The sequence below is a fragment of the Labrus bergylta genome, chromosome 18, assembly GCF_963930695.1.
Source record: "Labrus bergylta chromosome 18, fLabBer1.1, whole genome shotgun sequence".
NCBI lineage: Eukaryota > Metazoa > Chordata > Actinopteri > Labriformes > Labridae > Labrus > Labrus bergylta.
The window spans coordinates 2,624,425-2,651,722 of NC_089212.1; the positions used below are offsets into that span (position 1 = coordinate 2,624,425).

A 27,298-nucleotide genomic window follows, 5' to 3' on the forward strand; every position below is an offset into this window, starting at 1 on the left:
GACAGCAACAGCTTAGAGGCAATGTCCACTTGACAGCACTACAAGCAGAACAGATTTTTCACCATTATGGACATTTTCTCTTAATACACTCCTTTAAAAACTTCACCAATGGCTGTTTCACAGTCTTACAACATCATTGTGGGCTTGGGCATTGTTTTTGCTTTTTCACCTCATTTGAATATGGGATTGTTGTCTGACTACAAGATCTGCGTTGATTCAGAATGTCAGAGTAAGTGCAAAACTACTCATAGAAAGTCTGTGATAGGCTGTATAGTCACTGTTCTTTATGTTAATCTCTGTCTTTCATTTGTGTTTGTTTATATAGGCAAGATGAGCAGAGTGCAGGCCATCAGAGATCACTGTGGTAAAGACTGTCGTTACCTTAGCTTCAGACAAGGAGACACCATCTTTGTTTACCACAAACTGACTGGAAAGAGGGAAGACCTCTGGGCAGGTTCTGTGAGTCTGGTATCACCTTTCCTTCTCCCTGTTCGTTTTCTCTCTGTCTCTCAGAATAGAGTGTACTCAAACAGTTGATCACCTCAAGTGTAGGTTAGAGATTAGTCCTGATTTTAATACAGATAGTATCCAGCACTGATTGGCATCACAATGTACCTGACAAACACAAATGTAGAACACCTACAGTTTATTTAAATCGCCTCCTGACTTTAACTACTATACTATACTCAGTAAAAATCTAAATAGTTTTCTTATAATAATGACCCTCACAACAATGACCTTGCAGTGATTTTTCAGCTTTGATGATTTTATGTATCACGTACAATCACTCACTACTGCATGAAGATTTCGGATAAAGTTTGTCACACTTTAATAGTGTTAATAATTGGAGATCATTTTAAAGCAGAACCTGTTTGCAGATGTTTGTGTGTGTGTAAAATCTTTGCATAACCTCATATAGGCTATGTGTTTGATTAATAATTAATACAAAACTAACCACAATAATGCAAAATCCAAATTGTATCAAGTCTAATTTTTACAGACCAATATTTTATTTGTAGTTCAAACTGCATTGAAAAGTTTTGTCTTTGTATTTGTTGCTTCAGTCAGGCTTACGATATAAAACAATAATTATTATGACACAGTAAATGAAGTATGTGCCTCTTTACCTTTTTAAGTCTCATGTTCATCTCTTCCACAATGCTGCCTTGGCTTCATAGAACTGTTATCATTGTCTTGTCTTCTATTTCTTTCAGATTGACAAACAGTTTGGCTATTTCCCAAAGGATGCAGTGCGACAGGAGCAGCTTTATGCGACTGTGGAGAAAATAGTGGAAACACAAGTAAACCGGCTTTCATTTAAGTTTCTCTTCAGCTTAAGGTCCTTGATCAAAAGACATGCTATTTCATAATGATTACATCAAATGATTGTTGTAGTATAGTTTTGAAGCTGTTCAGGGAAAATGACACATTACTGAAGTGTTTTCATCTCCTGTCTTCCTTCAGGAATCTGATTTCTTTTGTATGGATGAGTTTGGTTATCCCATTGACTCCAGTCATCTAGACAATGATGATGACAATGAGGATGTTGATAGGACCCAAAACCAGGAGCCAGAAACAGCACAAGCTGCCCCGTCTTTGGATAATGAGAATGCCGAAAGTCCATCAGCATCAGAAGACGTCTCAACAGAATCTGCAGAGTCAGCACAGGAAGCCGAGGGTTGCACACAGGAAGAGCCGGACAAAAACACAAATCCTGATGATAATGCTGCTGGGACTCAGGAGGGAGCACAAGAGGATCCTGCTGCTTCAAAGGAACAAGGTGGGTCTACCTCCTCTCCTTGGCATGGTTCTTCAGTGACAGGATGGTTAGGTCTTACTAAAGAGGAAGAACCCGCAAATGTGGCTGAAAGAGAGAAAGGAGATGTGAGAGAAGAGCCTCAGGATGAAGCTTCTTCTTCTTTCACCTCTTCGATGACACAATGGCTGGGGATGGGAGGAGATGGTGGAACAACAGATACTGATGTTAAAGAAAGAGAAGAAGAGGGAGAAAATGCAGAATATTTCACTTCAACCATGACTGGGTGGCTTGGATTTGGAGGAGAGAAAGAAACTGCAAATTCTGCAGAAAAAGAGGAAGAAGAAGAAGAAGAAAGGAAAGAAGATGAAGAGCAAGAACCAGCAGAGACATTTAGGAGTAGGAGGATGTCTCTGGATCTAGAAGGCAGCCAATTACATGAGGAGGAGGAGAAAGAAACGGGAACGATGGATTGGCTTGGAAGCGGACTTTCAAACACGCTTGGATTTGGCTGGACCAATCAGGAGTCGGAGAGAACTGAAAGCCAGGTCCAGGAGACCACTAAAGAAGAGGAACAGCCAGCGTCTGGTTCTTGGTATGATTTGGGAATTGGGGACATATTAGGCTACAACAAAGACAAGACTGATGAGAGTACAGGAAGTGGTTTTCAGGAGCCAGAAGATGATGAAACATTAGACCAGCAGACAGGGTCAGAGAGAGTGGACACCAGTCAATTACAACCTACACTCACAGAGGAAGTAAGGACAGAAACAATCCATGAATCAAAGATGGTAAAAATGACAGAAGACCAAAATGCACAATCAGAGACAGCACCTGGCACCACAGAACCAATCACTGCTGACAGTGATAATAACAGTACAGGTGCTTCAGACAGTAAAAGTAGAAGTAGTGATTTACCAGGAAGTGCAGCAGCTGAGGCCGTAGGAGGAAAGTCTTCAACGCCTGACAGCTTTTCTCAAATAGCAAGTAAGGAAGATGATAAAGAAGAGGCAGTGATTGATTATAAGACAGAGAATACTGTGCTCGTTGGGGAACGATCTGCAGAAATTGAAAGTAAAGATCATCAGACATCCAAAGCAATCAAACACGAGGGGGATGATAATGACAGCCACACAAGAGAAGAAAAAATTAAAACTGTGAGTGAGACTGATCAGGATTTATTGACACAATCTCACATTGATGTGTTGTCCAATTTAAGTTCTATGGACTCCACAGGACGACCTGAAAGTGGATTTGAGGAGGACAAAACAGAGAACCAGGTGGGGGAAAGTGACAAGATCCAGAGTCATATTGATGAATCGGCTGATTTGCTTGTTAATATAAGTGCTAGAAAGGATGAGCATGAAGAGGGTGTGAATAATGAAGAGGCAGATGGACTACACAGAGACATTACTGAGACTGAAGGTTCAGCTGAACATATTCACATTGGTAGTGTTGCTGGAGAGAGCATGGTAGAGAATCATAATCAAATATTCAACAAGCATGAGACTTTAGAACGGATAGGAAGCGTCGCAGATCAGGGGTCTGTGTCTCCAGACAAGCAGCTGAACGCCAACCGAGGTGAAGAAGACGCACAAGAGCAAAGAGACACTGTTACAGACACTGAGATAGATAACCTACAGTCAGTAACAACTATCACAACAGGGATTGAGAAATACGCCCTGAATGAAAGTGGGCCTACCTCGTTTAAAGATTCTGATACAGAGACTGAGATCGAGGAAGAGGGCGAGTTAAACGGAGAGAGGGAGCAGATGGGAACAGAGGAGTTAAAGAAAGAGCAGAAGCAGATGGAGTTGAAAGAGGAGGAAGAGATAAGGGCACAAGAAGAGCAGCAAGAAGAGGATGAGGAAAAACAGGATAAAGTAAAAGAGTCAAAGGAAGAGGAGAAGCAGCAGGAAGTAAAGGAGATATCAGAGAAGGGGAAACCAGGGCAGTTGGAGGAGGAAAAGGAGGAGAGGACACAGGAGGCAGGGAAGGAGTCAAAAGAAGACAAAAACCAGGGAAAGGAAGTGGTGAAACAGGATGAGATAGACGAGTTAAAAGAAGAGGAAAAGAAGCAGGAAGTAAAGGAGATATCAGATGAGGGGAAACTGCTGGAGTCAGAGGAGTTAATGGAGGAGAAGACACAGCTGGATATAAAGGAGATAAAAGAAGTAGGAATCCAGGAGGAGTTTGGAGAGTCAAAGGAAAGACAGGAGGAAGAGGCGATGCAGGATGAGATGGAGGAGTTAAAGGAAGAGGAAAAGCAGCAGGAAGTAAAGGAGATATCAAAAAATGAGAATCCAGTGGGGTTGGAGGAGTTAAAGGAGGAGGTGGAGGAGATAAAAGATGAAGGAAGCCAGGAGGAGTTTGGGGAGTCAAAGGAAAAGGAAATACAGGAGGAGGAAAAGGTGACACAGGATGAGACAGAGGAGTTAAAGGTAGAGGAAAGACAGGAGGAGGAAAAGGTGACACAGGATGAGACAGAGGAGTTAAAGGTAGAGGAAAGACAGGAGGAGGAAATGGTGACACAGGATGAGACAGAGGAGTTAAAGGAAGAGGAAAGACAGGAGGAGGAAAAGGTGACACAGGATGAGACAGAGGAGTTAAAGGTAGAGGAAAGACAGGAGGAGGAAAAGGTGACACAGGATGAGACAGAGGAGTTAAAGGAAGAGGAAAGACAGGAGGAGGAAAAGGTGACACAGGATGAGACAGAGGAGTTAAAGGTAGAGGAAAGACAGGAGGAGGAAATGGTGACACAGGATGAGACAGAGGAGTTAAAGGTAGAGGAAAGACAGGAGGAGGAAAAGGTGACACAGGATGAGACAGAGGAGTTAAAGGAAGAGGAAAGACAGGAGGAGGAAAAGGTGACACAGGATGAGACAGAGGAGTTAAAGGTAGAGGAAAGACAGGAGGAGGAAAAGGTGACACAGGATGAGACAGAGGAGTTAAAGGTAGAGGAGAAGCGTGGCAAAGTGGAGGACGAGCAGCATCCGATAGAAGAGATAGAGGAGGAACTACAGAGAGTGGTAGAAGAGTCAAAAGAAAGGGAACAAACGGAAGAGTTCAAGCTGTTGTTTCAAGGAAGTGAAAAAGAGAAAAAAGATTGTGAAGAAGAACAAGTTAAATTATCTCACTTTGAGCAAGAGATAGAAAACATGAACAGGCCGGATTCAGAGAGCAAAGAGAAAGAGACACAAGATGAAGAAAGTGTAGAAACATCCTCACAGACTGACGAAAGACAGACAGAGAATCCACAGGTGGAAGAAGCAGAAAAAGAGGAGGAAAACAAACAAAAAGAGTCACTTCATGAGGTACAGGATGCTAAGGAGAATGTAGAGGGAGAGAGGAGGAAGAAGGAAGAAGACGGGAGCGAAGAACAATTTGTTAGGGCTAGAGATGGAAAGGATTCAACTAATAAGTTCTCAAAAGAAGAAGGCGATGTAGTGGCAGGGAACCTAAATCCAGAATCTAACATGACATTGAAGGGTACAGAGAGAGATGATGATAGACAGCAGGAAGGGGGAGTAAAAGAAGACAAACGACATGATGATGCTGAGGCTGATCTTAATGCTTTGGGACTCAATCAGTCAGAGAACATGGAAAACACAAACAATGATCTGATACATTCAGTTGAAGGTAAAGAAGTTTCATCAAGCCAGACAACCGAGGTCAAAGAAAAGATTCCTGAGCTTACTGGAGACAAAGTGCTCTATCAGGAAGATAAAACTAACGTTGAAGAAACTGGCAGTAAAGAGCTTTCCCATGAAGACAAAATAGAGATGAAAAATGGTGATTATAACAAGGAAGAGAGGGAGCTCAATGACGATGAAAAACTGAGCGATTATGCTGATGTTAAGGTGACGAATCAAAACATGGTTGGTACTGAATTGATGACAGATGGAAAAATTCCACCCGGTGAAGTGTTTGAAGCTCAGGCTGTGATATCTGAAGAAACGGCTCCACAACGTTCAACTGGTTCCCCGCTCCAGTCTCATAGTCTTGATGACTCTGAAGCTGAAAGTGGAGGTGCGTTTGGCCTTTTCCAAAATGCCTTTAGCTATTTTAGACAAACACCTACCGCAGAGACGAAGGAATCCACAGACACTGCCCAAAGTTTGGACTCTTATACGCTTGAAACATCCACCGCTCTGACTCCTGAAGAAGAAGCAGATACAGCCACTGAATCAAGCCAAGTTTATGTTCAAGATTTGCTCACAGATACTTCTGACAGCCTGTCACATAAGCAGCCTTCCTTATTGCAGACCCCCTATTCTCATCCAAGCTCTATTCCTCTGAACGCAGAGACTCCATCACAAACAAAAACTCTCTCCAGATTTTACAAGAACCTCCTCGCCTTCATGAGTGCAGACGATGTAGACATTTTAATGGACCTGTTTGGGCGTCACAAGCTGCAGTTCTTGGATGATGTCTTGGGAAGCTCAGAAACAATGACAGGTGATCCTGATACGACTGACTCTATAGTCCTGGATGTAGAGAGACTTCTGCATCACCACATGGAGATGCTTGTTGCTCCAAGCAAAAGGCTGCAGGATGCACCGCAGGAGGACAAAGAAAAGACCAAAACACTGCTCGCACTTCAGAAGCTAGAAATGCTGCTAGCAAAAGTAAGAGAGACTTTCAGCACAGGAAAGCCAGACACCAGTAACACAAGCCATCAAGGTATTTTTTGTCTACATGGCCTCAAAGATCAACACTGAAATGATTGATAACTTAAGTTAAATTAATATTTTGATTTCAGTTTGGATTTGAATGCGTTGCAATGATCTCAACCAGAGTGCATGTGTGTTCCCTGTTAAATACAGCTGATGGCAGCTGTGTTGGTGAGTCCTGTTCAACTCCCAGTAAAGATAAGGAAATGTATGACGAGTTACAAAAGGTGGGAGATTCCTCGGTAGGCCTGGATACTAACACTCCGAAAGATGAATGGATGGGACGGGATAAACAGAGTGATAAAAAGATAGGTGGTGGCACAGAGGAGGAGAGGGTAACTAAGAAAGAAGAAAGAGACATTGAGCCAGGACCGCCAAAAAAGCAAGAAGGTATGGATGACTCAAGTGTCGCTTAATCAAGAAGGATTAAAGAATGATTCAAATTTAGCAGTGAAAAGTAAGAAGAAGTGTTGACCTGCCGCATTCTCCTGCAAATTTACTATTAAAGATTAAGGCATGACTAGAACACTGTTAACATTTATGAGCCTATTTACATGAAAACAAGTATTCCATCAATTTAAATTTGAAAAAGAGGGAACAATTTCATTTTGAATTTCTATTATGTTTGTCATTTTTAACTTCAGGGCTAATACAGCAAACTCTGGACTTTGTTCATAAGATCGCTGAGGACTCAAGCACTCATGTCCATGCAGCGAGAGAGCTCCTAGTATGGCTGACTGTGCAGGTAAGAGTAAAGAAAATGAAGACCAAATGTAAGTGTATTGTACTACACATACGCTAAATAATCCGATCAGAAACTTTTTTTCACATGACATCCAAATATGACATCTAAAACAGGTACAATCCAATCGGTCTTTCTTCAGTCTGCTTCTTTAAGGTACCCAACTTCAAAATAAAAGACAAAGTAGTAGGCCTAGTTATTGTAGAAATAGCCACTGTACAATAATCAGTGTGTTTCCTTTATCTCCTGTAAGCTTTGCTTTTATATGAATTAGGAGTGTGGTTCTTTAAGACACTGAACTTGTGACATGTCTATCTTACTCTCCTCTCCTTTAGCATTCAGCTTTGCCTCCCTCTCACATGTCAAACATCTTAGCTCTGTCCACATCACTCACATTGCTTAGTGCTAGTGGCTCTATTACACACGTCAAGCCAACCGGCTATCAAACTGCTCGAAAGGCAAAGTGCTTCAAATGTTTTCGGGGGATTAATGAGTCTAAAGTTTCAATGGACGAAAATGAAGACAGTTCGGTGAGCAGACTAACTTTTGGAATATATTAGACATGTAAAAATCAGTCAAGTCTCCACCTGTGCCCTATTTAGACCAGCTCGGTACTAGCCAACTTGTGCCGTAACCTAACGCCTATGACACGTGGTCGTACATAGTTTGAGAAATGTATCATTTGTGTATAAAGCCACATATTTATTCACTTTGAAATAATATTACCATAATACGTCATTAAGTCTACATACACCTGTTTCCTTTGGTGTGGTGTCACTTTTAAACTGCTCCGATGTGCCAGTGTGGCATTTTACAATTGGTGACGTTGCGAGTGAACCATTTACATAGGCGGGGGTGTATTACCAGGAGCACGATAGTGTTAAGTGCTCAAATAAATGTATACGAACGTATTTATGCGTCATATATTTTACACGGATGGTTTTATACATCAATAGGAAGAATGAGTCAATAAGAACCTCTGTGAGGTTTTTTTTAGAGAGAGTGTAATTTTCTACTCCCCCTACGACGTGCAGTTGACGTCGTCCACTCTTGAGCGTCGTTGTTGTGAATAGGATGTGAAATCGCCGCCAGCCCGGTCGATGGCTTCAGTCTCTGCTCCTTATGTCGGTTGAAATGAGAAATAACCAAATGAAGTGATTCAGAAATGGTGGGACATACGACAACTGAGCAGTTGGCCAGCAAAGCAGTGGAGTTTCAGGAGACGGCAGAGGCGTACTACAGCATCGCTGTGGAGAAAGTGAAGGATGTACGTTATGTGGCAGGTTTCGTTAGCATGTCATAACTAGCCGTCACAGCTGACTCAACGTAGCAGACTGACAAGACTAAATATCTCAGTATTATCACGGAGATCATTTTTAAAATGTCTTTAACTTGTGTTTGTCGACACTTGTGTCCTGTGAGTGCTTTTAGCCAGCTGTCAGGACCACATTAATATAGTTTGTAGCTTTTTGAGTTGTTTGTTATTCTTCAGAGTTAGCTCATAGCTATCCAGCTAATTGATATGTCTGATCAGGGATTGTGCTTTCCTGCTGTTTCTAGGCTTTCATTAAAGTTGTGGCAGGTGTTTTTAAATTTGACTAGTAGCAGCCAAACATAGCCACTTTGAATTGCGATTTATTAATTTTAATATCTGTGTAGTAAACTGCTAAAACTTGGGAGTCAGTACAAACTGCTATCAAAACCAATTAATAACTCACACCTTTATAAAGTTACACTTAGTTGTCAATTGTGCATTTATTATAACTTATTAAAGAAAAGATAGGATACTTTTGTACGTACTTTTAGAAAAGAAGGAAGTGTAACCCCAGCTACTGAAGCAACAGCTGTTTCGTTTCTCTTTGACCCTCAGGCTTTCAAGCATCACTAATGTTTAAATAACTAAGGGATGAATACATGTACCCGTGCCTTGTGTTTTCTGTTGCTTTGATAAGAACTGGTTTGGAGTTGTGCAGAGTCTAGAGTCTCATCCCAATGTAAACATTTTCTCTTACAATGAGTATTCAATTCTGCATAATTCAGTCCTTAGACAGGGAATATTAAAATCTCTTTCTTCTTTGTTTAGGTTGTATCTGCACTGCCTGATGACATCAGACCTGGACCAGACCTGTATGGGTTGCCATGGGAGCCAGTCATCGTCTCTAGTCTGGTGGGGCTTGTGACAATGCTGCTGTTCACCTGTAGATGCTACAGCTCTGTGAGTACACAGCCCCATCAACACATATTTATCATCATGTTTTGTTACCATGCATATTTTTAAAGCTTACAGTATATAGTTTAAAATAGTAGGTCTTCTTGAAAGACATACACGTGTTCTATTGGCAATGTAACCATTCAACAACTGATTATCTTTTATCATTTTCTTATTTCTTTACAGGTAAAGAGCAGATTTTATCGAAGTAAGTTCTCACTACATATTCCTTCATAACATCCTTAATCCATCATTTGACCCATCAAGCAGAAATATTTTAGAAAAGCCTTTTTATGTGTTTTTGAGCGTTGTATTCTCTACTTTTAGGTAAAGAGCGATGGATGGCTGAGCAGGTTGCACAGCTGCTGGATGAGAAGTGTAAAGTCCTTGAGACTCTCAGCAAATGTCAACAAGAGGTTGGTACTTGTGATAATTCTGACTGATTGCTGCTTGGTGACATCCGACGCTTGAAAAATTACACTGCAGCCAAATTAATTTAATATGTTTTGATATTCATGAAGTGAAAAACTTCTGAATCAGAAGATGAATGTTGTCTTAAGTGCATCAACAAGACACATTAGAAATTACTTGCAGACAATTATTGACATTATGCAAACCCTAATTAGATTATTTTTTTGTCTTGGCTATCATGGTCATCATTCCTGCTTTGATTTAATCTTCAATGTTTTTCTTATAAAATTTGTCATTTGCAGTATGATGACCTGGAGGGCTCGTTAAGAGACAGTGGCGTTCTGGCCCAAACTAAAAAAACAGAAGAACTGGAGGTAAGGCAGAGAGAACAGAAGAAAAAAAGTGCTCTTTATGGTGTTTGGTACATGAACTTGAGCTTGTATACAGCCTCTCTTTTCTAGTCTTCTGACTACTCAAAGCACTTCCTCACTGCAGGTCACAGCTACACATTCACACACTGATGTTAGAGGTTGATATGTAAAGTGACCATCAGATGAAACTAATCCCATTCATACACAATCATACTCCGCCAACAAAGCAGCAGGAGTACCTTTGGGTTAAGTGTCTTGCCCAAGGACACATCGGACATTATGGCTTCAGGATTAAGAGACGACCTACAGGCCCCTGAATAAATATTGACACTGCTTGGAAACAAAAACTGAACTCCTTAACTACAAACCTTTGCGTAGCGTTTTGCTAAAAGGAATGTCTTCTTCCTTATCAATAACTTCAGCCTGTTAGTTTAATCTTCAAGATATTTTATCATGTGTGCATTTTTTTGTCACTAATTCAAAACGTGCTGTTAGTTACTTTTTATACTTGGCGACAGTTCTGGTGTATCTAAATTTGACAGGCTTGCTTATTCACACACCCAGGATCATGAGGAAAAGATATCTTTCATTTGATGTCTTTTTTTCTTGCCACCTGACAAATATTAACTCTGCATTTAGCTGCTCCTGATCGTTATCTACCTGGTAGAAGAATACTCAGCTCTATGGCTGTGAAATGTTCCTTTTAGTAGACTCTAAAAATGATATTATGACAGCAGTGAGAAAAAACAGACCAGGCAGACAAGCAATGACAGAAACTAAATATAAAGACAACCATATTACTCATTTAGTCCATGTCTACATGCAACACCTCATATAAAGTAAGTGTATACATTGTTTAATGAAATGATTGATCATAGGATCTTTAACATGAACATTTAGTGAAACATTGCACTGTGATATTAATCTTCATGTTTTCACCATCCAAACATTTTGCTAAACACATCTTGTTTTTTGTTTTCACTTTCTTCTTTAGGTCAAAGCCAGACAAATGGGACATGACAAAAAGGAGCTGGAGAGGGATCTTAAACAACTGAAGGATCAACTGGACCAGCAGAAAGAACACAGGAAAGAGCAGGAAAGGAGGGTAGGAGAAACACACACACACATCAACAAACCGACCGAGTCTAATAAACTGTAGCGTATCGTTGTTATTCACAAACTGGTTGTTGTTTGTAATAGATTATTTATTGATTTATGCTTTCAGATAGCAGTGCTTGAGGAGAGCATGGAAACATCTGAAGAAGAAACCAAAGACCTCCACTCACAAGAAGAACAGGTGAGGCCATACATTACTTCAAATCTTATCTTTGTATCTTCAGATGTTCTTCTTTTCTCTTCATATTTTTACTTTCCTGCGACAATATCTCTGCCTGTTCCATTCTAGGCACAAACTACCTTGAAAGTGTACAATATGAACAGTGAAAGACTGCAGAGGAATATGGAAACAGCTGGAGAGGAGAACAAATTGTTACAGGAAAGTAATGCACAGGTACGACATTAATCTCATGTTTTATTTTTCTAATTTTTGCATTTTTGTCCCTCCCCTCTCCATGTCTATATCCCCTGCACCATGAATTCATTTTTTGCTCATCTCTTTCTTCCTGCAGTTGAGGCAGCAGGTGGAGGGATGGGCGGAGAGAGTGAGCGAGTTAGAGGAAGAGATAAGCAGGTGTGAGGTTTCCCACAGTGGGATGCTGCAGGATGTGACCAACAAGGATGAGCGTATATGGGTAATAATAACATAGATATACACACATTTTAAGTGCTTAGCAGCTATTATTTAATATTTTTTTGTATTAATGACCAAAAATTACTTGCAAACTCCTGCACTTCTAGATGGCACACATTGGCAACAACATATTTGTGCAATTGAAACTCTGTCTTCAGTTGTGCCTCTATTCTCTTTAAACAGTTAGTCTCAATTATCACTTGTAATCCAGATGAAACAACATGTGGATTTGAATAACACTCTTATGCTTGTGACACATTTTGGTTTAAAAGAAGATCTGCAGCTTTTTAAAAAAAAAGCTCAACACTATTTATTATTACATTCATTTAAAAACAGCTGGTATCAAAAAGTAACTAAGTATCAATACTTTTAACAGCCTTATAATGAACTTTAAATTGCATTGTGCATTAAAATCAAGCGGTAGCCTCCGGTGTTGAAAGATGAAGCCAATGCGGAAGTGCAAAATCCTGCAGTTCATCAAGTGTCCACTAGAGGCTGGCTGCAGGAACACAGGAAGTCACATACACACCCTTTCTAAAAAGCCTGTTTTTACAGCAGAGATTAACATGTTTACAGCCTGGTTCAAAAAACCAAATAGGTCTGATTCGTTATCGTCATCACTGGCACACAATGCACGGGGGGTGACATTTTTTTATAACGCATCTGTTTTTATTTTACAAACGATAAGTGTTATCCGTAATTAGGCGTGTAGCTGACCTGATTGACAGGTTGGGTGATATGTTACGGCATGTCAAGAGGCTTAAACCCCGCCTCAGCTCCAGCTCTCAACCTGTCATTAAGTTGACTAATCGTGAAGCAGAGACAGGATTTACAGCATGGCGGCTGCTGCCGATGAGCCTCCGGAGCCCCCCCGTTGTAACAGACACTCAGGCTTCATCCATTAATATTTACAGTCTATGATTAAAATATATTTTAGATAGTGTAATTCTGTTCAATATCTTTATGTTGATAGAAATTGGTGTTGTTCTCATTATTTGTATGTTCACACTTCACAGTCATTAACAGACAGGCTGCTAAGGATGAAAGCTTGGGATCCAGACATGGAGGAAGAGGGTGGTCAGGAAGAAGGAGAACAGGAGACATCGAATGGTACAGCGAGGAGACGAGAGGAAAACGGAAGAGGAGACAAAACAGACACACAAGGTCATCTCCAGAAAGTCCAGAAACTAATCTATGCTGCTAAGGTAAGTGACCTAAACAAGCACACACTGATAATGACACTGCATTTGATGTCGGCTTGTGCTTAGACCTGGAGGATATTTGAATGCTGATTAAACCTAAGCGTATTCTCTTTCTTGGGGCCTGCTAATGTGTTTGTTTTGTATTTTCTTGTAGCTGAATGCAGACCTCAAATCTGTAGATGAAGACAAGGACAGAGCATTTGCCAAACTGAACGATGAAATAAAAGCTAAAGAAGACCTGGAAGGTGAGCAAGCCAGACAGTGTTAGGTCACTATTAATAGTGATTCCAGTAATGTATGGAAACTTTGTGATGTGGAAACAATTTGAGTTTTTAGAGGTTATACAAAATAAGGGTAGGGTTAGTGTGTTAATGTGCAGAGACTATACATATCATTAATGTTCTGTGTCACTGTTTGTTTGTTTTACATCTAGTGAGCATCAAGGAACTGGAGAATGAGAAATTATCCCTGCAGTCAGACTCTGAGCACTACTCAGATCAAGTGGGTGACGTCAGTTATATAAGTTCTTGTCCCATTTTCACTTTCTTTTGGATAAACGTCTCTTATTCTCTTATTCATGTGTACAGGTGCAAAGGCTACAACAGAAACTCAACATTATGACAGAAATGTACCAGGAGAAGGAGCTGAAGCTGCACAGGTATACACACTAATAAAAGTGCAGAAAAGCCCAAAGCTACAGTATTTGTCCAGGATGTTGATTATTGTGTTCTCTTGCAGGCTGCTGACGGTAGAGGAGAAGGAGCGCATGCAGAAGGAAGAAAGGTTAAACAAAGCAGACAAAAACATCGCTTTGGCCATGGAAGAACTCAACAACTATAGGTAGCTGCCTCCTCACCTGCAATTTAAAACAAATGTGTCATAAGTGAGCTTTATTCACCTGTGCATCACTTCTTTCTGCAGGCAACGAGCAGAGGAGATGGAAGAGGAGCTGGAAAAATCCAAACAGTCTTACCAGACTCAAATATCAGCACATGAGAAGAAGGCACACAATAACTGGGTAAGTCAAAATCCTTTTGGAGATATATTGAGAGAAATATGCTGTGAAATATATTTTTTAATGCAAAGCCCGTATCAGTTTGTTTAGGTTTGGCCTTCTACATACTTGTCAGTAAATGCAGCACACACTGGGCTACAAATCAAAACTTTTTGACAGTCTCATGAGAGCCTTTTTTTGAATGTATGTGCTTATTTCATGTCATTGATCTCGGCTTGATTCCCCAGCTGGCAGCCCGAGCAGCTGAGAGAGAGCTTGCAGACATCAGGAGAGAGAACGCCCTCTTCAGGCAGAAGTGAGCATACAGTATCTGAACATTAAGGGGAATTCCAGCATGTTTAAATTTGGGCCAAAAAGAAAGTTCTTTCAGTAGACATGATATGTTGTAATTGAATTGCATTTGCCTTGAAAGATTTCATTTCAGCCATTACAGCCTGTTTTGTGGTTGCGAGTTGAGGAAACCTACAGGGGCAAGCAATTAAGTCTCTATAATATGTGAACGTTAGGGCTCAGGTTTTAAAGTCACAGCAGTCCAATTTAAATAAACATGAGGTTAATGTGTAACAGTAATCACTAAAGTATTTTTGTTCTTCAGTAAATGCAAAAATATCCTGCATTTGAAATTCAAGATGACAGATTTGATTGTGTTTGATGCTTTAGTGTATTGATTTATTTTTGTGTACTATACATAATAGATCCAGAAAGTCTTTGTCATATGTTGACATGTTGTATTTGTTTGCTTCCAGGCTGACAGACACACAGTTTAAACTAGATGCCCTGGACAAGGATCCCTACGCGTTGGATAGCTTGGCTAGACCTCTGCCTTTCAGAGGTTAGCGCACACACACACACACACACACACACACACACACACACACACACACACACACACACACACACACACACACACACACACACACACACACACGATTAATATACAACATTATATTCAGTGGCTAACAGATCAGAGCCCTGAACCAACTGAGTACAGATTCTTTCATCTTAGCATTTACCTAATGATTCTCCACCTCCAGCAGAAAGGTCACCATACGCTCCGTCTCCTTTGGGTCGACCTGCATCTGAAACTAGAGCTTTCCTATCTCCACCAACATTAATGGACGGGCCCCCTGCTAGACTGTCTCCTAGAGGTACATGCACATAAAAAAAAATCTTCATATATCATACTGTATTCATCTGTATATCGGATGAGGCTTTTGATAAAGATAGACAGTTGATAAAAGTGGAATCGTTCTTATTTTTTTAAGGAACTAGACTATTAAATGCCAACATACGTTTACAATAGTAGAAGCACCATGTATCTGTATAGCCAGTGTATCACTTAAGACTGAGCCCAGCGGTCACTTACAGCTGCAGTGACAGGTGGTGCTGGGATCTTGCTCAAAAGCAGGTCAAGTCATTAAACAACTTTCAAGTAGCCAAAAGGACCCAAGGAACACAGCATCTACGGTCGGATCAAGATTCAGTCTTCAAAACATTTTAATCGCCAGAATTAGTCCTGAAAAGGGGTGTTGTCTTATATTCTGACCATTATAGTAAAACAACCACTCAAAGTGTAAGTATAGTTTTCCTTATTACAGACCAGCCCTATCCTTTTGATATGATTGTTTTAAAGCATCGTCTGGATCTCTAGCTTTTGGCAGTTCTTATTTTACATACAGTGAAGTTGCTAATTCTGTCCCACAAGTCATGGCAGTAAATACTTGCAGCATGTTAAAGAAGAGCTGCTGGCTGTAGCATGATCAGCATTGTAGTTGCATGGTGTGTCTGTCTGCATGCTGTTTGTGGAGAAATAGAGTACAGTGTAATGGTCAGTCTTCAGTCCTTTCGGTTTATTCTATAGATACACTTCACTCTACCTCTTTGTCTCTCTCTTGCCGTCACACTCATTCTGGTCTGATTGTCTGAATTTCCAAATGTGTTGCCTCTTTGTCTCTCTCCCTCACTTTTCCACATCTTTCCTCCCTCTTTTCCTCTTACTATATCTCTCCTGTGTTCCTCTCTATCTGATTCTTTCCTTGGCAGTGCCTCGTGGTCCTATGGACCCCCCAGGTGGCCCAGGGGATATGGAGCGGAGCGGAGGTCCTCATTCAGACAGTGGCTCAATCTCCCCTACATGGGAGAGAGATCGCAGGGGACCCCCACCTGGACCCCCCGGGCCCCTAGGACATCCAGGTTTGTGTATGATAGTGAATATGTTGCAAGAGAGAGACAAAGAGAAAGAAATAGAGAGAATCAGTGAGGCCCTGGTGATGCTCATACATGCCACAGAACAAATGGAGGACTACTACTATGACCATTTAAACAGTTTGATCCAAAGCAGGTAAGTACTCCAGTGTAACCATTCCTTCAAAATGATTTTAGCAGCATTTCCTCCTTGCTTTAGAAACAATTTAAACAACTGGTTATAATTCTGTACGTCTTGAATTTAATGCTCCAATGTTTGGGGGAAAAATCGAGTTCACTTAATGTGGACTAAATAAAAAAAATGTTATCCTTTCTCGCGTGTTGAGATATTTGTATGTGACACTGTTGGATTTCTGTTGTGTCATTAGCAACATGGCCGTTACTATGGTTACACATCCGTGTGCACCTTGATTCTGTACAGATCTATGTAGATATGTGTGTTTTAAAGGCTGAAACGTTGATGTATTGCAGTCAATGCACAGGTGTGGCTACTGGCTCATAACATTCAGTCAGTCGTATTTTGCATATGTGCATGCTAAATGCATTTTGACAGTGCATGTGAACACGACTTTGGACACTGAAAACAGCTGTCTGTTAAGATTTGTGATGAATGTTTGTATCTGGTTATTTATCTCATGAGATGTTCATTAAACTTTATTTGTTGGTATTTGTCTCGGTGTGTGTTCTAGGCTATATGTTCTCTGATCCAGGAGGTCCAATGTACAGGAGAGCTCCGCCTCCTCCAGGGGCTATGGGCCCTTTTCCAACTCCTGGCCCTTTTCCACCTGGCCCTCTCCCTCCTAGGGGTCTCCCCCCAGGACCGTTCCACCCTGCAGACATGACTGGTAAGTCAGTGTAATTAATATAGCTGCTTGTTAGTGCTTGCTTATGCCCTCAGCTATAATACCCTGCCACCTTTAACTGTCTGGATTGAAAATGTGTAAATATATACACACACTGTTGGAATGGAAAATCAATTTTGAGTATTAAAAAATGTATAAAGAAAACTTTATGGTTGTTAATTTCCTCTCTCTTAATGCAGATGGCTCATTCCGAGAAAACAGTTTTGGTCCTGGTGAAATGGAACACAGAGAGGTGAGAGGAGTATTTGTGTTCGTTTCAGATTTCAGTTATAGTAGAGGCTTCTGTGTGTGTTCGGTTTCTGTGGCCTTTTCTAACATTTTAAAATGTTCTGTACTTTTGTCAAAAAGTCTGGTCCTGGTGATCGAAGGACTCCCCCTGAAGCTGAATCAAGGACGGGGGGCCCACTCCTTCCTGGACATCCAATGGGCCCCATGGATGGTCCCTTTCCCCGCAGACCCCCCTATGGACCACCACCTCCAGATTTTTACCCTCCCAGGATACCTGGGGGACCACCCATGAGACCTAGTGAGCCGCCACAGCTACCTTTAGATTTTTTTTAGTGCTGTATTATCTGTCAATGCTGTTATAGTTAACTACACCCTCTCTTTCCATCTTTTCTTTCTCCAGTGTGGGCCCTTCCACCTCCAGGGATGATGTTCCCTCCGCGCTTTCCTCCTGGTGGACCTCTCCCTCCTCATCCTCAACAAGCTCCCATGATGCGCCCTCCTCTCCCCGATGGCCTTCCACCTCCTTCGATGGGTCCTCTTCCTCCTCGACATGCCCTCCCCTCTCCCCCACACAGCCAGTCACCAGAGCAGCACACACCCTCGCCTGAGGATGCCATTTGAGCCTGACCAGGTGTCCTTGAGCTGAGAGATGCAGCGTTTCTGATTTAAAATTCCTGTTGTTAGATGGATGTTTGGGCAGGTTGCTGTTTTTTTTCCATTCCTATATTTACTTTAAAGTCTTCTTGTTAACCGGGGCTCTGTCTTTAATGAAGTGCAGGCAAACTATCAGTCCTCTTTGTTTCTGTCTTTCTGCTGCTGCTTGGTCTTCATCCTCTTTCTCTCTGCTGCCCTGACTCTTTCCTTTTTTCTTTCTGTGATACTCTCACTTGGCCCTCTCGTCATCCAGCACTATTCTCTGTTAAGTAGTTCATTGCTGTGGAGTCACAGTGACAGCGGTTGAGGCAGGATTCATGAGTGCAGCAGCTGAACCTGAAGATGTACGTTTGTGGGAACGTAGTCATGGAAACCAGAAACAGTTGTTTATTAGCTTGACAATGCCACAAAGGACTTCGATGGCACTTAGTTTCCATGTGTGGATGTAGAGATCATGCATGTGTGGTATGCGGCAGAGACTGGAGTGTTTAACTTATGTTCACATTTCACCCTGATGGCACAGTAAGAGATTTCCTTCTCAAGGAGATGACTATCAGGGAAGACATTTCTCTGACATTTTTTAGGTCTCAAAACACCAACAACACTTTAGCTGTTGTCACCATCCTTTTTAATGAACCTGTTCAGCATGTTCTGGACCTGAATTTGACTAGACTTCAAAAAGAATACACCCAATCATGCTTTGTCTCTGACTGACTTGATCTGAAATTTAGGATTTTTTTTTTGTTGTTGAGGAAAATATGCTTCTAAGGTGTGTGAGAAAGTTTTACAAATTATATTTGAAGTTGCAGACCTGACTTTCAGTGGCCTTTAACAGCAAAGATCAGGAAGGAAACAATGCTTTTGATCATGTTTCAAGGACTGGCACATATCCTAGGCTTGAAGAAGTGGCTGGAAGCAGCTGCTTACTGTGGAACTAAGCTGTGACTCATTCTGGAAGTCACACAACAGTGAAAGGAAGAGAGGCGCCTTTAAAAGCCAGATGACACCCATGTGAATTTTGTAATAAAAAATGATTATTAATAGATGAATAAAGACTGTCCAATTGTATATCTCTTGATATGTTCTTATGTCTTAATGTCCAGTAAGAATAATAGAACATCGGTATGTCAATATAAGATGAATTTGGTCACTTATTTGTGTATAATTCTGTACATACAAACAGCTATGGTCATTTTTCTGACCACAGGGAAGCTATGACAGGATTTACAAAATACTCACTTTACTGCACTAGTCACATATAAGGACCTTCAATGATGCAACAAAATAAAACCTCTTTGATTTGTAATCACAAACATTTACAGATCATTTACTTTATGAACAGAAAGAAAAGGGGGGTGGTAGAGTCGGGTCGTCTCTCAACCGGAAGGTCAGGGGTTCGATCCCCAATTCCTGCAGCTACATGTCCCAAGTTGCTCCCAGTGCTTCAATGGCAGCATATGAATTGGATTAATTACTGGTAATACTGATGGTCACTTTACACAGCAGCCTCTGCCGTCAGTGTTTGAATATGTAGGTGTGACCTACAGCAGTGTCAAAGCGCTTTGAGTAGTTGAAAGACTAGAAAAGCGCTATACTAGCTCAAATCCATTTACCACTTACCAAAATGTGAGTCTTCTACACTTGGATCATTCTAGTGTTACCTCCCTGTTCAATCACAGAGTTAATTGTTTCCAGATACAAACCAACATGCCACAAAGGTGAGAAAGCTATTTGACACAAATTCTGACAGCATTCCTTAACTGTGAAAGTTTGATAAGGGAAAGCTATTAGAGTGAAAACCTTTAACTAGAATTGACCTATAATTGAAATACAAAAAGTATAGTAAACAAATTGTATATATATATCTAATTTCAAGTCCAGTAGTCTGACCAAAGTCTAGGGATTACTTACTGCTGCGAGAAATGAATAAATCCCTCTGCTTCACCCAGTACATCCACTTGTATGCACAGTGATAATATGGCTGAAAGCTGCTGTTGCTCATTCTTAAATTAGAAACATGAAATACATGCTTATGTACCATTCATAAATGTTGTATAAAACTCCATATATTAATTGAAAGTAGAGTAAGAAATGATTTTCACTAGCTTCCCTGTGGACTTACCATCATCATTATCATCATCATCAAAAGGCTATGATCTTCATCCTGGAGTACAAGTCAGCAGCAAGGACAAACATCTGGCTCTGGCTTCAAAAGAGAAGCTCCTAACAGCCACTTAGAGAAGGAGCCTTTGGAGTTGTATTTCCTTGTATTGGAAACAGGAAGAACAAATGTGAGTGGCCAAGCTTTTTTTTTTTCCACATAAAGATTTGTGTAATTTAAAACAGAAAAGAAAAAAAGAGGGGGAGAATGATTTGACGTGCTGTTTACAAGTGTATGTAAAATGTACTTGGTATAAAAATAATGAGCATAAAAAAAAAAAAGATCCATCAACTTCATAAGTTCTTATCCACTTCTTGGGGCCTCTAGTGACATCACAACAGAGGACAGTGCTTCCTACATGCTTGGTTACACTTGTGGATAAGCAGTGTACCAGATGATGTCAGACACTACATTCTCCCTGTGGTCACTGCTGTGTCGGGAGATGTAGAAAATGGACTGTAAAGCTTAGGCCCATTAAAAGCTTCTAAATATTTCATGCTTATGAGTGAAGTGATAGCCTGCTCCCCCCTGGCAGTACTTAACCTTGTGGTTATGTTGTGCGCTCCATGTACAGCGGCTATAGTCCTCTTTGCAACGGCTGTGGGTTCAAGTCTAACCTCAGCCCTTTGCTGGATGTCATCCCCTAGTATCTCCTCCCAACATTTCCAACAGTCTCTCTCAAGCTGTCCTATTTAATGAAGGCAAAAAGGCCAAAAAATAACTTTAAAAGGTCACATATTATCACCATGTTTTTCTAACACTAATCCCCACATGAGAAAAGTCCATCCTCTCCGTCTTTTGCCTGATCCACTTTTCAGAAAATGTGTGCTCAAACATTATTTTTACAGTCTATGGCTCAAACAGGCTGTTTGGAGATTTTCCCTTTGTGACATCAAAAATGACAGTAACCCCGCCCCCAGGTGTGTGAGGGGGCAGCCATCCGTACCGTGCCGTACTCAAGCACGATTGGCCCCCCCACTATGCCATTCCCACGCTGGCCATCACTTTCTAAAGTCCCAAGCCACAGCCACTTCCAGAGAGGGGGTGTGGTCAAACACAGCTCATTTGCATTTAAAGCTACAGACACAGACACAGCCTGTTCTGAGCAGGGCTGAAATAGAGTGCACACTAAAATACAGGATCAGAGTGGATTTTGGGGAGCTCTGAGACTTATTCAAACTGGTTTGAAAGGAGGATAAGAAGTTACCTTCAAAAAAAAAACAACAACACAAAGTTCTTGTAACAAAACTTTTAATTGTAAAAAACAGAAATGACAACAGTATCCAAAAGAAAGACACAAATGTACCACAGAGTTCAAAATCAACATTTGAAACTATTGATTTGAATATTCAGCATTCTCTCTACCTTCAACTTCAAAAACCTCCGTTTATAAAATCTCTCATGAAATGGAAGCTTGTTCATCATCTTTTATCAAAACCGGGTGATGTTCATGAAGACCGTAAAACATGGTTCTCTTCCTGTCTGCTTAAAAAAGACACACCAGGCTTTTCAAAAAATACAATTCTGACAACATACACTGTTATAAAAAACAGCTCAACACTCAAACAACAAAGTCAACTCTTTTACAGGGTGCTGATGGGGAAGGACACATTTTCATATTCATGACGTGATTTCACTTTAAAGAGAGTGGGCGACAGAGAGAAGAGGTAGATGCATAAGAAGAGAATGTCAAAGTAATACCTGATGAATAACAACTTTAAAAGGGCTGCTGTATTTTTCAAGTGATACTACAGTGTTACGTCCATCTGTAGCTCCTACAGATTAAAAACACAAACTTGGGGCATGAAATCATTCTGATAACTTAAGACGATAAAATGTAATGAAACTGGTATTTGTTTGAGTGGCTTGGCTGGCATTGCCCTTTAAAAACCTATTAGAACTCTGGGTTTTACATTTTTCCTTAATGGCTTACATGGTATTTCAGATTTGCCTGTTAAAATGGAAATCTTAAAAAAAGGAAGTAAAAAAAGGAAAACCCCAAGTCTGAACCAAAGTTCAGGTAACAAACAGTTGACATCATTTCCCATTTCTTTTTGTCCTCTTAAGGATTCTAACCTGTACTTCTTTCCTGTTAGGGTTGGCACTCGAGGCAGTGTCTGGTGTCTCTGTTAGCTGAGGGAGGTGTGGAGGGGGAGTGGCTTGTAGAGAGATTTCTTTAATGGTTTTGCATGAAAATAACGCCTGACAATTTCACAAAACTTTCCGGATGAGCTGCGTGTGTAAATGCAGACGGCCATCTTTTTCACCTTTTCTTAATCCAGAGTTTTCCTGCCAGCCCTCTACTAAAGTTTCCAGGTGAAATCTTGGTAAGCTAATGCTTGAACACAGGAGAATAAAGTCAGGAAAATTCACTGCTGGTGAGCAGGAGGGAGTGGTGAAGTTTATATCATGCAACAAATGAGCAGCCGGTGCCATTGTGGTGCATGCAATAGAGCAGTTTCATTCTATTTTTGGCTCACCAGTATGTTCCCTTAACTTGTTCATTGATTCTGTGAATGCATCCAATTACCCACACAGCATTGATATAAAGTAAATTGCCTTTAAAGGGTGGGACTTGAATTTCAGCAGCATCTTTTTAATTTCATTTTATGCCTCCTTAGACCCACCCCCTCCTGACATGTGTGAATAACAACACAGGAAGATTCTGAAATCTGACAAATCAGCTGTGTGCATTTTCATAGTTGCAGACTATGAATGCAAACAGTCTTGTCATGTGTATGTTTGTATATATTGTATATGTGTTTGAGGTCCTCATATGTTTGAGCACGTTCCTCTGTGTGTGTGTGTGTGTGTGTGTGTGGGGGGGGGGGGTTCCTCAGCAGTTGAGAATGGATCTGTTTCTGTCCGGCCTGAAGGGGAACACAGGGCTGTCAGAGTCGACCTTCCCTCTGTGTGGACCCAGCGTGGCAACGGCCTGGAGGACAACACACACACATGGCTGTTAAAAGACGCCCACATACACACACTTATACCACCAGGGATCTGTACTTTCTTAGCATATAAAAATATTATAAGATGTATAGCTTGAATCAGTCATTGTTGTAGGATTATGTTTGTACCAAAAATCAAAGAAAATCAAAATGTTCTGGTGCTCTCTGAACACTCTGATCCTTCCCCTCTCATGTCAGAAGGCGGTGCTATTATACAAGTTGATCTGTCATCTCAGGCACAACCCGCTCGGGGGCAGATTAGGTGTGTACTGTGCAGCATAAATTACTATGGCAATGTACCCCCATTAGAAGTAAACCACTGTTATAGCTTTTATATACACAAGTCTAACCTGATGTCACTTTGTAGTGCAGGACAAAAAATCCCATCAAACTCAGAAGACACATTTACACACCTTTCTGATTGCTGTCCAGTCCTCCAGGATGTCCAGGTCAGGCAGCATGTAAACAATATATGGACGTGAGCGTGGTTAAGGGTTGTGACATGAAGAGCGGTCAGGATATACTTTAATACCAGTAGTTGAGATCCACATAAACTATCCATGTACATGACAACAGCTGAAGGATATCAGACACCACTGAAGGTCGTCTCTTCTTCTTATCTGGACTACGTGCATCTCTCCTCTTCTTCCTTCCTGAAAGCTCGTCGTTCCACAGCTCTGATAGAGACACACAGAGAAACACAGATTAACATGTGGTGAACATAAGTGCTGGATGTGTGTCCTTATAACTGTGATTAGATTTGTTCCTATTGAGTTGCACATGCACGACGAGACATTATGTAATCACTATTTTCTGAAGGCATTACCTGATGTAATATCTATGCTGTGTCTGTCCTCCTCCAGCCGTCTGATTTTCTCCTCCAGTTCACTCTGTACAGTGTCAAAGAGCAGCAACTTCTCACTCTGCGCACACACACACACACACACACACACACACACACACACACACACACACACACACACACACACACACACACACACACACACACACACACACACACACACACACACACACACACACACACACACACACACACACACACACACACACACACACACACACACACACACACACACACACACACACACACACACACACACACACACACTATGAGCAGCTGTATTAAAATGTTGTCAGATAAGCTTTAAATAGAGTCATAAAGAAGCCTTTTCACAGCAATCATAAAGTGCATCTACGTTTTATCAGCGTCTAACTTTATTGGTTTTGACCTCCAGCGTTCACTCTGACCACAGCTATATTTACTTCCTCTTCCTCTTCATCTCTGTCAATGAGTGTGAGCCAGTGTTCAGTAATAATAGAACCTGCTGGTTACTGTTTTTACCAAGACTGTAACAACGCACTATATTTGAGCCTGACAGATTTAACCGGCTGATTATTCTCAGTCTTTTAGGGGTATATCATAAACATGTACCAGTAGATCTCTGCATTTATGTTCAATTAAAACTTTGACCAAAAACAGTAGGTGAAAAAAGTGTGCTTTTGTGCATCCATCCTCGCAAAGACCAACTTAGAGCTTTCATTATGTGCTCGGCCCTCAAATGGTAGAGGTTATGATTGTAAACTGTGCATAAGATGTGAAGATAGCCAAAGGGTCTGAAAAGCTAAGCTAGGGCTGACCTGCCTTACACCAGATTTTTTTTTTTTTTTGTTGCTGGCAAGAAGCAACACCACTGGTCCTTTGACTTGAGTTAATACCCTGTAGTAGACACAACATTCGAAGAGGTTTGGTTTCCTTTTTGTTGTTAAGTACAAAAACGCTAGCCACAGCATTAGCTAATTACATAGTTTTTGCAAACCCTTTGGCTTCTCTCTTCTTCCTCCCTCTTGTCAAAACTGTAAAGCCTTGATTTTAAGGTTAGGGTAAAGGTTATGATTATTAAGGCCTATGTCAATGAAGAGCATCCAGAGTATAAAAGCACAAATATCTTTTGCATGTGTGGGTGCGTGTCTGACCTCCCAGTGCTGACATGCCGCTTGGGTCTCACACTCATACTTGTTCTTCACAGACTCCAGACACAGCTCTCTGTAGATACCTGAAAAAGCCAGAAAGGAAACATAGAATTGAATAAGGGGTCCAGAGCCTGAAAGACTCTTTGATTGAGGTGTCCGTGTGTTGAAGTTACCTGCCACCTTGGTGCGGACCTGCATGTTTTCCAGCAGCACTGCCAAAGGCTCCAGATATTCTGCTGCCCGGCCGGCCTCCACCTCTGACAGCTTGCTGTTCACCTGGCTGAGACGTTCACGATACAGCCTGCACACAAACACAGATATGAATTTATCTATTTTACATTCCATGCTTTTAAAGTTTCATGCAAAAAAATACTAGTTTTAATCTTAGTCTTACTGGTCTTTGAGATCTGTGAACTGTTTCTCTAGGTTCGTCATTTCATCAAGACACTCCATCCTCCTCCGCTCACAATCTTCCTCATCCATTTCTGGTACATCATTAAGACACACAAACACAAACACAAATTCTTATTTGAACTTGTTCAGACTACACTGTGTTGATGTTGTAATAACTTTAATTGCTACAGTTAAAGCATTTCTAACCAGAGGTGTCTCCATCCTCAGAGACAGAGGAGGTGTCAGAATCCTCCTCCTCTGAGCTGGATGCATCCTGCTCCTGCTCCTCCACCTCCATCTCCTCTGCAGTACTTTCCTTCTTCTCGCGGTCCCGGTGCACCGGCATAGCAGCAAGTCAACTTCAGACTGGTAGTGCTGCATAGAAAGATAATATTAGTCTTTACAATTTATAGTTTTATGTTGTCATTTTTAGTGTTTGAGTTTTATTGAGCTACTTGGTTGTTTGTCTGTCTTTATGTTTAAAATGAATTAATTGTTTCACCAATGTTTCTCTGGGATCAATCTGGGCCATTGATGGCATGTTTGACCCCATAGGACTGTAGGGTGGGGGCACAGCAACGTCTTACATATAACTTTTATATAGACTTTATTGCATTGTTACACTTTACATCCCCTGGGGACTGTGGGGAGCATTATTACCTGCCCTGTACTACAAAAAAGTTCATGATGTACAGGTATTATAACTGATTGTTTCCTATCTGCATGATTAATCATTACTGCAGACTCAGAATTTAATTGACACAGACACACACGAATGTCTTTTTGGAATATAGACATGAGATTATATATGTAAGAATATTATTGGCTGCGCAAATTAATGACAGATATCTAAAATGACATTTTTACAAATACATCCATTTCATTTCTTTCAAATATAATAGTATAACATTGCTGAATAGTCTATACAAAACATTCATAAGGTTGAAGAATGAGCATGACTGCAGTATAAGAAAACAAAAGGTCCAGAGCTTAAATTGGATATTGGTACATTTCCGAGTTTACATTGATAAAACATTACGCCTTCTTATGTTTAACATGAGCAAATAACACAGGAATGGGTGAAAAACAATATTCTGCATTCTTCTATATTGTGAAGATTGATCTTTACGATCCTTTCTTTCAATATTGTGAATGACACTGTGTACCATTATTAAGTACCCATACAAATAACGATAGCTGCTGTTTACTTTATTATATTTAAAATACATTATTTGCAACGCAATTTTAAATTACTAGTCTTTTTATATGATTTTAATTCGGAAGATTAGAAAACACGTACGACAACACACCATGATAACACTACTTTATCGTGTTAGCAAGCCACTATGGCTAGGTAGTAAGCAATGTTAGCTCATTTTTTAGAGAAAAGTAACATAAAAGGTCACATAAAACTACATTTGAACTTACAGGATGGGGTCGCGCAGGACGTTTGGCAAGAATTTAACAGAAAAAGGTAGTTTCCCTCGGTAACAATTTCACTCGTGTGGCCAAGCTAAAGCTAAAAACAAATCTCAATAGAGCGCTCTTATTTTCATAGGGAAATGTAGTTTTTCTCTGACGTTTATATTTACATCACTGAAGGTCCAATAACCTGCTTTAAACTTCGTTACCCATAATTCCGCACTGTAGCTTCAGGATGAATTGTGGATAAGCGTTCAAAAGTTAAAACACCATTCAATTATGGAACTCTTCTTGGACATA

The 27,298-nt window shown here is 40.7% G+C and overlaps 2 protein-coding genes across 7 annotated transcripts; one reads left to right on the forward strand and one right to left on the reverse strand.

Annotated features, from left to right (window-relative positions):
- The first annotated feature begins 21 nt into the window (after positions 1-21).
- Positions 22-19,147, forward strand: mia2 (MIA SH3 domain ER export factor 2). Of its 6 annotated transcripts, XM_065947764.1 has the most exons (28): positions 22-229; positions 326-459; positions 1,215-1,301; positions 1,465-1,780; positions 6,583-6,819; positions 7,074-7,174; positions 9,255-9,386; positions 9,567-9,588; positions 9,708-9,796; positions 10,094-10,165; positions 11,157-11,267; positions 11,388-11,459; positions 11,568-11,672; positions 11,791-11,913; positions 12,929-13,117; positions 13,269-13,359; positions 13,548-13,615; positions 13,702-13,772; positions 13,853-13,954; positions 14,036-14,132; positions 14,357-14,424; positions 14,876-14,961; positions 15,164-15,277; positions 16,173-16,322; positions 17,024-17,179; positions 17,377-17,429; positions 17,546-17,723; positions 17,826-19,147. In XM_065947764.1, the coding sequence occupies exons 1-28, from the start codon at positions 109-111 to the stop codon at positions 18,044-18,046; spliced, it is 3,366 nt and encodes a 1,121-aa protein (XP_065803836.1). In that variant the 5' UTR covers positions 22-108; the 3' UTR covers positions 18,047-19,147. The 6 variants fall into 6 exon arrangements, with proteins under 6 accessions (XP_065803836.1, XP_065803837.1, XP_065803834.1 ...); XM_065947765.1 differs by lacking the exon at positions 6,583-6,819 and having other exon boundaries at positions 24-229; XM_020643097.3 differs by lacking the exons at positions 22-229; positions 326-459; positions 1,215-1,301; positions 1,465-1,780 and adding an exon at positions 1,815-6,439.
- Positions 19,148-21,474: 2,327 nt separating this feature from the next.
- Positions 21,475-27,158, reverse strand: brms1la (BRMS1 like transcriptional repressor a). The gene is made up of 9 exons (XM_020643087.3): positions 27,005-27,158; positions 25,784-25,951; positions 25,578-25,668; positions 25,357-25,484; positions 25,187-25,266; positions 24,018-24,114; positions 23,779-23,868; positions 23,605-23,669; positions 21,475-23,175 (listed from the first exon to the last, which is right to left on the reverse strand). The coding sequence occupies exons 2-9, from the start codon at positions 25,920-25,922 to the stop codon at positions 23,077-23,079; spliced, it is 789 nt and encodes a 262-aa protein (XP_020498743.1). The 5' UTR covers positions 25,923-25,951; positions 27,005-27,158; the 3' UTR covers positions 21,475-23,076.
- Between the last annotated feature and the right edge of the window lie 140 nt (positions 27,159-27,298).